Here is a 13,228-nt window from a genome sequence, read left to right as displayed (position 1 = left end):
CCTACTGTATAATAATAATTATATATTCCTAGGTAGGTACTTAATAGTTTTATACTTGGGTACTTGCAGTACATCATTCGCGTATTTACATAGTTTAACGACCCGGAATATTAAAAAGATACTTTCAGAACGGCTGTACAGCGTAGTTCGTGGACACACACACACACACACACCCACACTTACATATAATATTATACAATGGTGTCACCCGGCACCTATTATTATTTGCGGCGCACACTATTCACACGTCTCGGAAAAAAGGCTTTGCGGCGGGACGGATCGATGGCGACGAGGCAAGGTAAGAAAAAATAATGGTAAAAGCTACTTGTATAACGATAAGTGTCCGTCAAAATAATATTATAATGATGTATTGATTTGTAGCATATTATACAGTATTCGCGCACGTCGTTCGACGAACTTTTCGCACCGGTTCAAACATACATGACGTCTGTATATAATTTATAGGGTCATCCATAGTATAGGTACTTACGCCGATTTCGGAACTTTGGAAGTGAAGTGATTTTCTTAAAATATAATTAATCACTATATATTTTTATAATTATGGTTTAATATCATAAATTATCATGTATTATGGATTCTTTATATATAGGTACCTATTATTATTATTCGTTATATTATAAATATCGCGAATATAAGACGAGTGGAGGGTAATGGATCACGGCTATCTTAATCCTGAAATAATTATTCAAGAATTTCTTGCGGATCGCGTTTTATTACAATCATAAAATTCATTCCGCACCTCGAAGCTCTTGTTCTTAAAAACACCAAAAAGGCTAATTTTATATCAGCATATCATCACAAATATTTATATAGGTATATATGCTGTTTTTTTTTAAAGAAAAAATGTATATTACTGTTCAAAAAATAACTGAAATTAATTTGAAATAAGTGACCTTGATCTCAGTGCATGCGTACACTTCCCGGTGAATTCATATAGGTATCAGTTTTTTGGTATTCATCGCAACACTAAACATTGAACGTACTGAATATAAGGACGCAAAATGGGTCGTTTTCACTATATTATGTTGCATTACATGTGAGACTGAGACAACAAATGTACCCTACTGCAGTCTTCTTAAATAATAATATGATATTGAGCAGCCGCGATGACCAATACATTAGGTCTATGTTGCTTAACATAATACGACTGCTTTCGATAATTTGCCCTGAACCGGTATATATTATAGTTTTCGACCGGAAGTCGTCCATTATACATATTATAGTAATATAATAAAGTCTTATCAACCAGAATTATACTTCAAAAGCGCCGAAACTGCTGCAATCGTCTCGATTCTATCCGAGAGCCTGCATTATACAGTCTCTTCGGCTTTCAGCGATTACGAATATTATTTTTTTTAACAGATCGCCCACACACACACTGCACACTCGCTGCACTAAATAGTATTATAATAGCATATAATCCAGTGTTCCTCTTACGTGCGCCATGCTTTATAATTATATTTAAATATTTAATCTTAAAATCGCAAACGCATAGTAAGTATATGTTATGATCCAACCGTTCCAACCACTCAAAATTTGTGTTACGATTTAATTATATAAAAAATCTGGGTTTACTGTAGGCCCCCTGCAACCTATATGTGAAATACTTGCACCCAATCCAGAGACGACATTGTTCTTCAACTACTCGGAGATACGAACCTGATCCAGAAAATATGACGATAAATAAATACACACATATTACAAATTAATCACGTGTAATTAAATTAACTTACACCTTTTTCGTGGATCACACATTAAGAATTTAATATAAATCTTTAAAGTTTAATGTATTTCAGAAACGTCAATAACCTTACCAATTTAGGAAATATATATATATGATAAATTTAAAAAAAATCTAGTCATGTTTTATACATACAAATTATTTATGCAACCTGCTCTAAAGCAATATTGTCGATAAAACACTGTGCGACGATTACGATTAGGTTCGTTGATTTAATAATAGTAATATCGTATTTTCATATCGGAGACGTGGTTTTGAATTTTGGTGTTGCGGGCATACTTTAATTATTGACACGAATCAGACGTAGCAATAAAAAGAAAGAAGTATCATATTATATAAGAGTAATGTGTATATTATATGCTAATCTCAACGATTATTGTCGTTATCGAAAAAACCTATTACTTGTTTCCATCGGCAGGTGATTGTAATAATAGTGTTGTAGACTAAATAAATATTCGCCATGTATATACTACATTATAATATGTGTTAATGGGAATTAAACAGTCTCCTGATCATAACATTATGTATATTATTATGTATACGATATAACGAACGATTTACGTTCACGAGCGTCATAATTATTTTAAAATGTCGTATCCGCGTTACATTAAATATTATTTTTATTATTATTATTTATTATTGGTATAATATAATGCACGTTCGTTTTCATATACGACTCTAATATTTGAATATGTTAATATTTATTCTTGATAAATTACTGATGTCTGATGGAATAGTAATTAACGTTAAAAAAAAATTTCGAATGTATCTATCACCATTCGGTGTAGTCAGTATATATAGGTACAACAAAAGAACTCAGTTCGTTATAAAACAATAGTCGTATCTCTGAACTAATTGAAAACAAATCGACGCATGGACGATACGGTTGTCGAATAAATTATGTCGGGCGAGCCTGTGACAATTCGACTGTGATATAATTCATGGCGTCTCCGTCTTCGCTACAGTCGGAAACTATATCAACATCGTCTCTCGGTAAAATACATCAAGCTCGTCGTTTTAATTAGGGGCGTGTCGCGTTTTCGGGGATGAAAACTTTATATAAGTCTGTGGGTGCAATGGATGCATATTTTGCATCTAGTAACCTATAATAACGATACACCACATCGGTATAATTTTTATAATCGTTTGAGGCTGATTCGGGTGTTCGAATACCAATGTCCTATATATATAATAATAATAATGAATATGACTATAGGTAGGCAATCAGTTAAAAATTCAAATGATTTTGATTTATTAACTATATTATCTATCAGAGTGATGTAGTTTGTAGTACCTATTTATTTTCTCACGAATATAAAAAAAAAATATTATTACCTGCACACACGATATCTATGTATATAGGTGTACGTGTATAAGATTAATTCTTACTTTTTGATTTAGTCGTAGGCAGATATCTGCTGCAAGTGATGTATGCAGAACCTACAACGAAACATAAAGTCGATTCCATCTATGCACAATAACTCTACAGAATTAAAAAAAACACAATAACGTGTTTATTAAAAATCAATTTGAGTAGTCCAATCGCAGCTGTGGTGTGGAAGTCGCGTATATTGGTAAATCATTGTAATATGTGTGGGTCCAGCATAATATATATATATATATATATATATATGCAGTAGTGTATTTTCAAAAATGTCTTGGGGAGGGGGGAGTTTAACATTTTTAAAGCGCAACTATCTATATCGTTTAATCATCAGAAAACCCGTAGGTAATAATTAATATTGATTTGACATGTGAGTAACTCTTTTTTTTCTCATGTGGAGCGGAAGTCAAACCTGCAGGAACTCCCCGTAAATACGTCACTGTATATATGTGTAATATAAAAAAAAAATTGTTTTTCGATTTATAATATAGGTATCTTCCAAAGGTTCCACTACGGTTATTATTGGATATCATATTGCAGTGTACGAATTATATATATTATGTACAAAACGATTAGCCAAGAACCTGAGAAAACTATACGATGATTTGATGAAGTTATATTGTTATATATATGTGTGTGTGTGTGTCTATTATGTAACAATATGTGAGCTAGTACCTAATATGTATATATATATATGGCGGTGCGAACAAAAACGTCGCCGTGTCAAAAGTGCCGTTTTACATACATATACGCGTTTTACGAAATATACTGCAGTTATCATATAATATATACATTGCACATTATATATGTATTGTATATGTATATAATCACTACAAGTAGCATATGCAAGACACGGACGGCTCGAGTCGTGTGCGTGTGCATATCTACGTCACGAGCGAGAAGAAAGCGAGAGATTAATAGCGGAAAAAGGATTTCGTTTTAACATAAAATATATAAAATATAATAATAATAATATATAAGTAATGCCGGCGCGGGCTGCGATGCAAGTCGTGCGAAGGAGACTTCGGCTGTCCGACCGCGTGCACCTGTACATAGTATTACGCATGTTTATATGTATTTGTGACATTGTCGTATACGGACCACACGAGATCCGGCCCCAAGTCATGACACTGTGCTGTCGTGTACTTGTAAAATATAATGACGATGGTCGTATATTATTATGTACGTGCGAGGCACACTCTGTGTACGCCGAAAAAACCCGCAAGACACCATCACGGACCGCGGCGGCGTTAACGTCTCCGGACCGCAGTGGAGGGTCCAGGGAGCCCGGAGGGTTCGTCACCATCCGTCGGCGTTCCTCGTTAAACAATAATAAGTATACGAAGCGATTCGATTTAATGGCTTCTAATACATAACTCATCAATCGCAATAGATTAATAATCTACAAAAACCTTATATCATATAACACAGAATATAAACAATGTCATCGATATATATATGCGTGTATACCGGGTGATTCTTTTATCATTGAACACTCATTATTACAAAAATTATTAATGTTTTTGAAAATATTATTTTACATAGTTTCAAGTTGTTAAAAAACCAACGTTTTTATTAAAAAATTATATTTTAAAATATTTTTTATCCTCATAATTATTTAAATTTTTACTTTTTTGAATTACAACATAGAGTTATAATTTCATATTCCAAAGCAGAATATTTTTCTTAGTATTTTGATTCATAAAAATCGAATTTAAGACGAGTAGTTTATGAATTGTAAGTATTTAAAGTTTAGACAAACGGAGTAGTGGACAAACATTTTGCGGGGTAACCCCGTACCATACCCCTCTGCCAAAAAAAGTAAAAAAACTTAAAAAATGATAAGGATAAAAAATATTTTTAAATACATATTTTTAATAAAAACGTTGGTTTTTGAACAACTTGAAACTATGTAAAAAATATTTTCAAAAACATTAGTAATTTTTTGAAATAATGAGTGTTCAATGATAAAAGAATCAACCGGTATATATATATATATATATATATATAATTGCAGCCTGCAGGTGTGGTCAACTTGTGGCTCGCGTCATCGTAGTCGTATGCGGCTCCCGTCTCATTAAAAAAAAAACCAATATTTACCTATAACCTCCCAAAAGTACAGATTAAATCCATTTTGCTTCCAGGAACCACCCTCAAACAAACTTCATACAATAAAATCAACACATTATCGTGTACTTCCCACTCAGTATTCAATTGTATATTACAGATAACTTTAAATTTGCAGGTGTTATTGTTTAGTATGATATAGTTTGATTGAAAATGGAACCGAAACTTATCTCCACGACTGTGGATTCTGTAAAGTAAATTATTAGATAACGCTTGTCCATCATCATTTTATTCGGTACACGACACTTTACAACGACGAATATCAACTAACTTTTTTATTTGGCGGTTATACGAATTTTTACTTGGTGTGTGTGTGGGGGGGGGTGTAGGGGGGGATGCTTGCTTAAATTTAATTTGTAACTCTTAGATCTTTGTAAATTTGTTTTAAATAACAGATATTTCTGCAGGATTCTCAATAATTTGATACGACTTTGCTCGTTGAACTTATAACAGATATTTAAGAGGCCTTGATACCCGCATGTGTATTGTCTTCGTCTTACAAGTGCGTAACATAGCAAGTTTTACGCTCAGCAGAACACGTGTAACTCTATTAGTTTATAATTTAGAATGAATTGCAGACCTCTAATAAAATTCAAAGGTAAGATTATTATTACCTAGACAACCTCATAGGCTTTTTATTCTATTTTAATTTTAAAGCGAGTTATGAGTATTTTAAAATTGTAAATAGTTTAACATCTTAAAATACTCATAACTAAACAAACTAAATAATCTTACCTTTAAATTGTATTAGAATTCAATTCATTCTAAAGCTTAAACACTAAAAGAGCTACCCGTGTTCTGCTGAGCGTAAAATTTGGTATGTTACGCACTTATAAGATGGAGAATTGGAGACAACACATGCGGGTATCACGTTCTCTTAATGCATTCTTAATCGTGAATTTTTTTATTTTTTATTCCGATGAGGAGGAGGAAGTTAAAACAAGAACTCACAACAATTAGCATGCACGTAACCGCGTGTCAATCCTTTTTAAAAAGTTTTTCGTTTAAACTCATATATGATGCGCAGCCATTTACCTTTAGACCGCGGCGGTTGCACTCGCGCTGCATTCACTCGCGTCCATCTGTCGGGGGTCGTCGACATGTACGTTCTATCGTTAGTTGCAGTGTATAGAAAATGAAACAGACAATGATGGGAAAAGAATGACCGCCGTGGAGGGCGTTTGCGCGGTTTTCGGCCGTAACCTTTGGGCGAAGCGAACGGGCGGCCGCGCGTCTGTCCCGATACTTCCCTTCCCGACACCACGTGCTCGCGGGCTTTATATTCGATCGCTCGAGCCAGCCGGTGGTTAGTACAACGCGCGAAAAGCACCGAACTCGATTATATTTTATACATTCACGAACCGTCGTCGGCGCTAAAAGTGTGCGGTGTTTGTTTTCCGCCCCGGTCGCTCACTACTTATAAAAGTGTTGTACGGGGCCTGTCGTCAGAACAATTTCTCGTCACGGATACCGTAACAGTTCAATTTTTTTTTTCAACACAGTTTTTCTCGATAAGCAAAACGAATAAACCTATATGAAATGGGGTGCGGTGGTTCGACGATGCCGATGCCGGCCATGCCGACCGAGGAATTCAGCAAAATGAAATTGGAAATACCATCACGTTAGAATCACGTTTTATATTCGTCAAAATAATGACATTATATAGCATTATTTATTGCGTATGTAGAAAGACATCATACCGAACATTTTTTTCTTCATATTATCGTATTTGATATCACTACGTTAATGTAATAAATCTTCGCCGTCGTCTGAAATAGTATAGATCTTTGTCACTTTGGTATTGGAATTAGTCGTATTTCACATATCACGATTAGTCAAGAATATTCATCGCACGATTATACCATGAATATTTCTCACAACTCACAACTGCCCTGCAGCTCCTTTATGATGTATACGAGCTATTGTCTCAAATTTATTTCACTTCTCTGTCAAGAGAATTTCAGCGCCACTATTTTTATATTAATTTTGAAGGTGAGTTATAACAACCGTGTAATATACTATAAAATATAAAAGATTTAAAATGATCATAATTTACTTTTAAATTATAGTATTAATAAAAGTCTGTAAGTTTACCAATCGTTAGTAATATTCTCGCCAATCTTGCTTTAAATTTTCAATATATGATGGTCAATTCACTCAAGTATAATTAGTGGTAAACTACAAGTTTACAAAAGGTTGGTTTTCTTGAATACAAATTTGCCATTTGCGCGTTGATCAGTAAGAGGAAACACATAGTGTATTGTCGTACCGACATCCTCTTGAAAATGTCACTCTCTAGCTGCAGTATGCTTATTTATTTATATCGACTTCTCTGCTGAGCTTTAAATACGCACAAAACTACTATTTAATAGACACTTTTCACGTGAACAATTACCTGTAAATTATATTTTAATGGATGAAAACAGTTCGTAAAATATCTTAGTACACTTAGATATTATTGTTGTTATTACGTGGTTTAAGCCTTATAGACTCTAAGTCTCTAAGGCCTTGTCTGTTTCCATAAAACCTACTGATACGTACAATCATTTAATTTACTTATACTTACGTGTGTGTACAAACAGCTATAGCGTTTAGCGTTCCGTTGACCGAAGAAGAAAAGAGTGTAGTAAAAAAACATCCACCGAAGAGACTGAGAATGATGGAAGGACAACAGTCACCGCCGCTGACCCACGAGATGCTGTTGGAGAAACTGGCGGACGCTGATAACAGACGACAACAGGTGACGTCCATAATATAATATTTTAATGTTCAAGTGAAAATAATAGTGATTTTTATATTTTAAATTTGACCATCATTATTATTATGATTATTGATTTGTTTAGGTTCATTTTTAATAATTTATTAAACTATGTATAATATAATGACATAGGTACATTATACATACTATGTAGGTAATATATGTTTCATACATATGTCATAATATGTAGTTCACTCGATTTCCATGTTATATAATTATAGGGAGATGCGTGTAGGTAAATAATAAAGAGCGTCACATTCTGGATGGCAATACAACTTGATTGAGGAGGGGTTGTGGTTTTTTGTTGCGGTTGTTAAAGGCTGTTGTACTTAGGAAACGAAATATTAATTACGAAGTACCGTTTAGGACTTGCACTGAACAAATAACATATTATTATTACTAATTACAAAAATGATTTGGTAAATAATCATAATTTTTAATGTCTAACACCACGCGTATCAATTATATCACAGTCAATAACCGTAGCTGTTACAGCGTTCAAAATACTTAGGGGGCGTAACACTGGCAATTTTTGTCTCCGTCTTACAAGTCCATACCATAGAAAATGTACGCATCACAGCAGATCACGTTTAGCTTCGTTAATTTAAAAATGTCAATGAATCGACAGCATATTATAAAACCATGATGGTAAGAACTTTATCTGTGTTTTTGTGTGGGGGTTTTTTACGATAGTTAAATTTTTTAGCGAGTTTTGCGTATATTAAAAAACGTGAATTAAAAATTCTCATAACTCACTTCAAAACTGAATTATCGTAAAAAAACCCCACCTACAAACACACATAATGGTCTTAACATTGAGTTTTTTAAGAGATCGATTCACGCTAATTTTTCAACTCTCAAAGCTTTTAAATGTGACTTGCTAAATGTAAATTTGCTTTAAGTCACAAACTGCTTTTAAGAAGAAGATGTCAAATGCCAGTACTACGTGCTCATAAGGAATAATGTATTTGCGAGATGGATTCGTTGCGATATCGATTGCACTCGCATAGTTTATTGTATATTAATACGCAATACCCTAATATACTAATGTATATGAATATGAATAATACAAGGCCATTTTTTTAAATGCAAACACTAGCTTTTTCAAAAAGTATTTTAAAGTTCTTAGAAATCGTTTTGTTAAATGAATTGAAGTTGTTGTAAAACAGCATTTTTGAAAGAAAAATATTTCTTATCAATATCAATTTTATATTTCCAACTATTACTATGTTATTTTACCGATAGCATATATTTTTTGTTTCATATTTGAAGCAGAATATTCTTCTGAGAATTTAAATTTAAATACATTTATTTTTTAATGAGTAGTTGATTGATTATAATTTATAATTTAAAAGTATTTAAAGTTTAGATGAGTAGAGGACCAGAATTTAGCGTAAGATGTAAGTCCAGAGAGCCCATATACATAATTAGTTTAGTTATTTCTAACTTTCGATGTGTGCATATTGTTTTATCGCCAAACATCAAAAAATTATATCAAACTCGCCACTTTAAAACTTTCCATCTACATTCCACAATCTTTAATTTGAAAATTTGTTAATTACTCATCTCTATATATATCTCAAATCTCAATATCTTATATCCAATAAAATACTATATTTTTAGAAAAAAAATTGAATTGTATTTCATGATTGTATTGATCATGTTAGTGAATATTTTGATGTGTAATTTCGTTATTGTATGTGTATGGATCAATAGTATCAAGTGTGTTCCTTATTCTAACCAAAAAGTTATTTTTAAATTTCATTAAAATAAATTTGGATAAATCAGTTATATTATCGCTGTAATATTGATATTGCATTCAATTGTTGCGTAAAAATATATTTATATATACAGGGTGTCCCGTGAGGATTTACCCATTTTGATATCTCACGAAATAATGAAGATATCAAATTTCTGGTTTTGTAATAAGACTTACAGGATAAGAACTACAATTATTTCATATTTTAATTTATTATAATGTTTTGGTAAAAAAAGTTAAAAAATATATTTTTATATTTAATTATTTCCAAAAAAAATTAAAGATAGCCATTTTGTAGAGTTTATTTTTCTGAAAATATTGACGTTTCAAAATTTTATTTTCATTAATTTCCTGATTTTTTATATTTTTTTTAGTTTCGAGAAACTTTGCGAATTATTTAACACCATAAAGTTATCAAACATGTGACCCGCCGCGCCGCGCGCATTCCCATACGGCCGGCCGAATACTCTCCCGTGTTCCTAATAGTTATAAATTTATAATCATACGAGTATTTTATTTCATCAAAACTAGAAAAAAATATAAAAAATTAGGAAATTATTGGAAATAAAATTTTGAAACGTCATTATTTTCAGAAAAATAAACACTACAATAAAATGGCTATCTTTAATTTTTTCGGAAATAATTAAATAAAAAATAATTTATTTTTTATTTTTTACAAAAACATTAAAATAAATTTTAAAATGAAATAATATTGTAGTTCTTATCCCTGTGAATCTTATTATAAAACCAGAATTTTGATATCTCCATTATTTCGTAAGATATCGCAATGGGTACATCTTCGCGGGACATTCTGTATATATATTACCAGAACCAAGAGATTACCTATATGAAATCGCCTTATTTTGTTTATGTTTATTTAGTGTATATATATGGAGTATTAATTAGATTTACTGTGCTACACAATTAATTGCGAGTAATAATCTATATTATTATTTGTAAATTTTATTATACGGCGAATAAATATTGATGAGTACGACGGGCGGTCGTTTAGTGGTACGATAATATAAACAATTTGGACGTAGGTATACCTAGGTACTAAATTAAAAAAAAATCAACCGAGTTGAATCTTGGGTGGGCCACAGCAGTGTGAGCCGTCATGTGTGCTGCAAATTACGATTTTGGTGTGAACGGATTTTGTCTTTTGCGCATCATTATTCCACTCAGGTTAAATATTTGAATGGTCGTTTGAACAGTATAGGTACCTATACCATATAACGACTATAACGGGTAATGGGGAACACGACCACATAATACACTGGTTAATATAATATGGATATTAGAAGTATATGTATATCAGAATTAAAAACAATTAGATTTGAAAAAAATTACATTGTAATTAATTTTTTAATTCTTTTAAGGATGTAAGACGTAATGATCAATTTACGAATCTAGTCGAACTAATATATAATTATAATTTAGGAGTAGTATTGTCAGACCTCAGACCCTCCTCCGCTGTCAGTTCTAACCGGAAAAAAAATAATTACACATTATTTAGAAATTTTTTTTATGACAATAGTGATGCGCAAACGTCCTATGCCCGATATAAAACTATACAGACAACAACAGTTAAATTAATTATCGCGTTAAAAAATCGATTCTGAGTGGTAATCGATTAGAACTCATATTGCCATATAGTCAGTGCATTTCATAATGCACTTAGGGAAGCAATCTGAAACTCAAAAACAACAACTATAAACTGCAGTTATAATTTCAAATCTAGAAGATATGTCGTGCCGTATTTTTATGGTATTTTAAATCTTCCGGGAATTTCGTTTGGAATTAAAAAATTAAAGCGTACGCGGATTGCAAACGTGGTATTTTTCTATTTTTTTTTATTGGCCATTGCAGTGTGCACTGTACCCGAATACCTTATAACAGACGTCAGAGTCGTCAGACATTGTATTATAATGTATAATATACATTGTATATCATTACGACAGTAATATTATTATTATATCATAACGTGATAAGTAATATAATAAAGCATCGTAACGTGGCGAATGCGCGGGCCATTATGCGTTCACTGTTGACGAATTCACATTTTTATTTCCAAACTAGCTTTTAACCGTAAATCGTTATGATAGTAATAATATTAATAATTAATTCATAATTGACACGTGTGGAATACACGATAAAATAAATGCGTAAAGGTATTCCGCGTGACGCAATTTCATCAATCAATGGTATAGGTATACAAGTTATGGATTGAATTATAATTACGTAGGTATCGAACTGTGTATATCATATGCATTTAATAATAATAACATATTAATATACATATATGTCAGCCCTTCAACATAGTTACAATTAATATTTTATTACAAATATCTATAATATATGCTGTGGCGCAATCGCCGTTTAAAGTGGTCTTGTATATTGTTTCAATTATTATTTCAAAACTATAAACATGGTGATATTATGCACGAAGTATCATTCGACACAACACAACGCTGTAATAATTTAAAATTGTCATGATATTTTGTTATCATCATAATTCCTGTTGAATTTCGAGAATTTTTCATCAGTGAAATCTTGTTCACGTACAGTGTTCGATTTGATCGATTTCTTTACAATTTTTTTTAATTTTTTTTTCGCAAAAAATGAAAATCGCATTTCTTACAGATCCTAAGCCAGAGGATAGAGTCGGCCAAGACGCTGATGCGGCCGAGATATAACAGCGCCAACAAGATGAACGCCGACGAAGCGTTGGTGGAGAATACGGACGGCGTGGGCGACGAAGAGTCTTAAATATATATATTATATTATATTATATATACATATAATTATTACGCCTATTTAATATTATATTTTTTTTTCGTGTGTTGGGAAAAACGATACTGTCGTACTGTTTATAATAAGTATATAATAATAATAATTATTATTAATATTATGATATTTTACCTGTTTAATTTTTGCATGCTTTTAATAGTTGCGTTTTTATTATTATTATTATTATTATTATTAACGTCAAAACATATCGATCGAAGTGTACTGCAAATAAAATTATGGCGAATAATAAAATATGCTTCCTTTTAGCCTTTCAGTTAGGCATTTCAACGTCCAATTTATAATATATTATATAATGATATAATATACCTATAAGGCTATAAGTATATTCTCTTCGTTTTTCAGACAATCCAGATTCCAGACGCATATAATATTTTGTACCTATACATACATATATGTTTTTTGGTTTGGATTGTATTTTTCGGACGATGTTTTACGGGAAAAAACCACTTAGATGAGTCCCCTCAAAAATGTAATGCTTAAATTGTCGAATGAAAAAAAAAAAACGTTGATCTTATACATTTACCAATTTTCAATTCTGTTTGACTATATATTATAATATATTTGATCGAATACATTATTTTTTTTTTTACAAAAACACCAAACAAAATATACTAACCTTCACCGCAG

The 13,228-nt window shown here is 31.8% G+C and overlaps 1 protein-coding gene across 2 annotated transcripts; it reads left to right on the top strand.

The window, feature by feature from the left end:
- The first annotated feature begins 45 nt into the window (after positions 1–45).
- Positions 46–13,175, top strand: LOC107173594 (uncharacterized). 2 transcript variants are annotated; one of them, XM_089227190.1, is made up of 3 exons: positions 46–298; positions 7,856–8,013; positions 12,434–13,175. In XM_089227190.1, exons 1-3 carry the CDS (start codon positions 199–201, stop codon positions 12,557–12,559), a joined length of 384 nt encoding a protein of 127 aa, XP_089083316.1. In that variant the 5' UTR covers positions 46–198; the 3' UTR covers positions 12,560–13,175. The 2 variants fall into 2 exon arrangements, with proteins under 2 accessions (XP_089083316.1, XP_015379673.1); XM_015524187.2 differs by lacking the exon at positions 46–298 and adding an exon at positions 5,729–6,894.
- The last annotated feature ends 53 nt before the right edge of the window (positions 13,176–13,228 follow it).

The sequence above is a fragment of the Diuraphis noxia genome, unplaced genomic scaffold, assembly GCF_037042655.1.
Source record: "Diuraphis noxia isolate RWA-SAM2 unplaced genomic scaffold, SU_Dnox_SAM2 contig0004, whole genome shotgun sequence".
Taxonomy (NCBI): domain Eukaryota; kingdom Metazoa; phylum Arthropoda; class Insecta; order Hemiptera; family Aphididae; genus Diuraphis; species Diuraphis noxia.
This window is presented reverse-complemented; position numbering and strand designations above follow the sequence as displayed.

Coding starts and splice junctions, on each gene's coding strand:
- LOC107173594 (XM_089227190.1), top strand. CDS start 199: ATGGTGTCACCCGGCACCTATTATTATTTGCGGCGCACACTATTCACA. Junction 299..7,855: donor ATCGATGGCGACGAGGCAAG/GTAAGAAAAAAT, acceptor GTGTACAAACAG/CTATAGCGTTTAGCGTTCCG. Junction 8,014..12,433: donor CTGATAACAGACGACAACAG/GTGACGTCCATA, acceptor CATTTCTTACAG/ATCCTAAGCCAGAGGATAGA.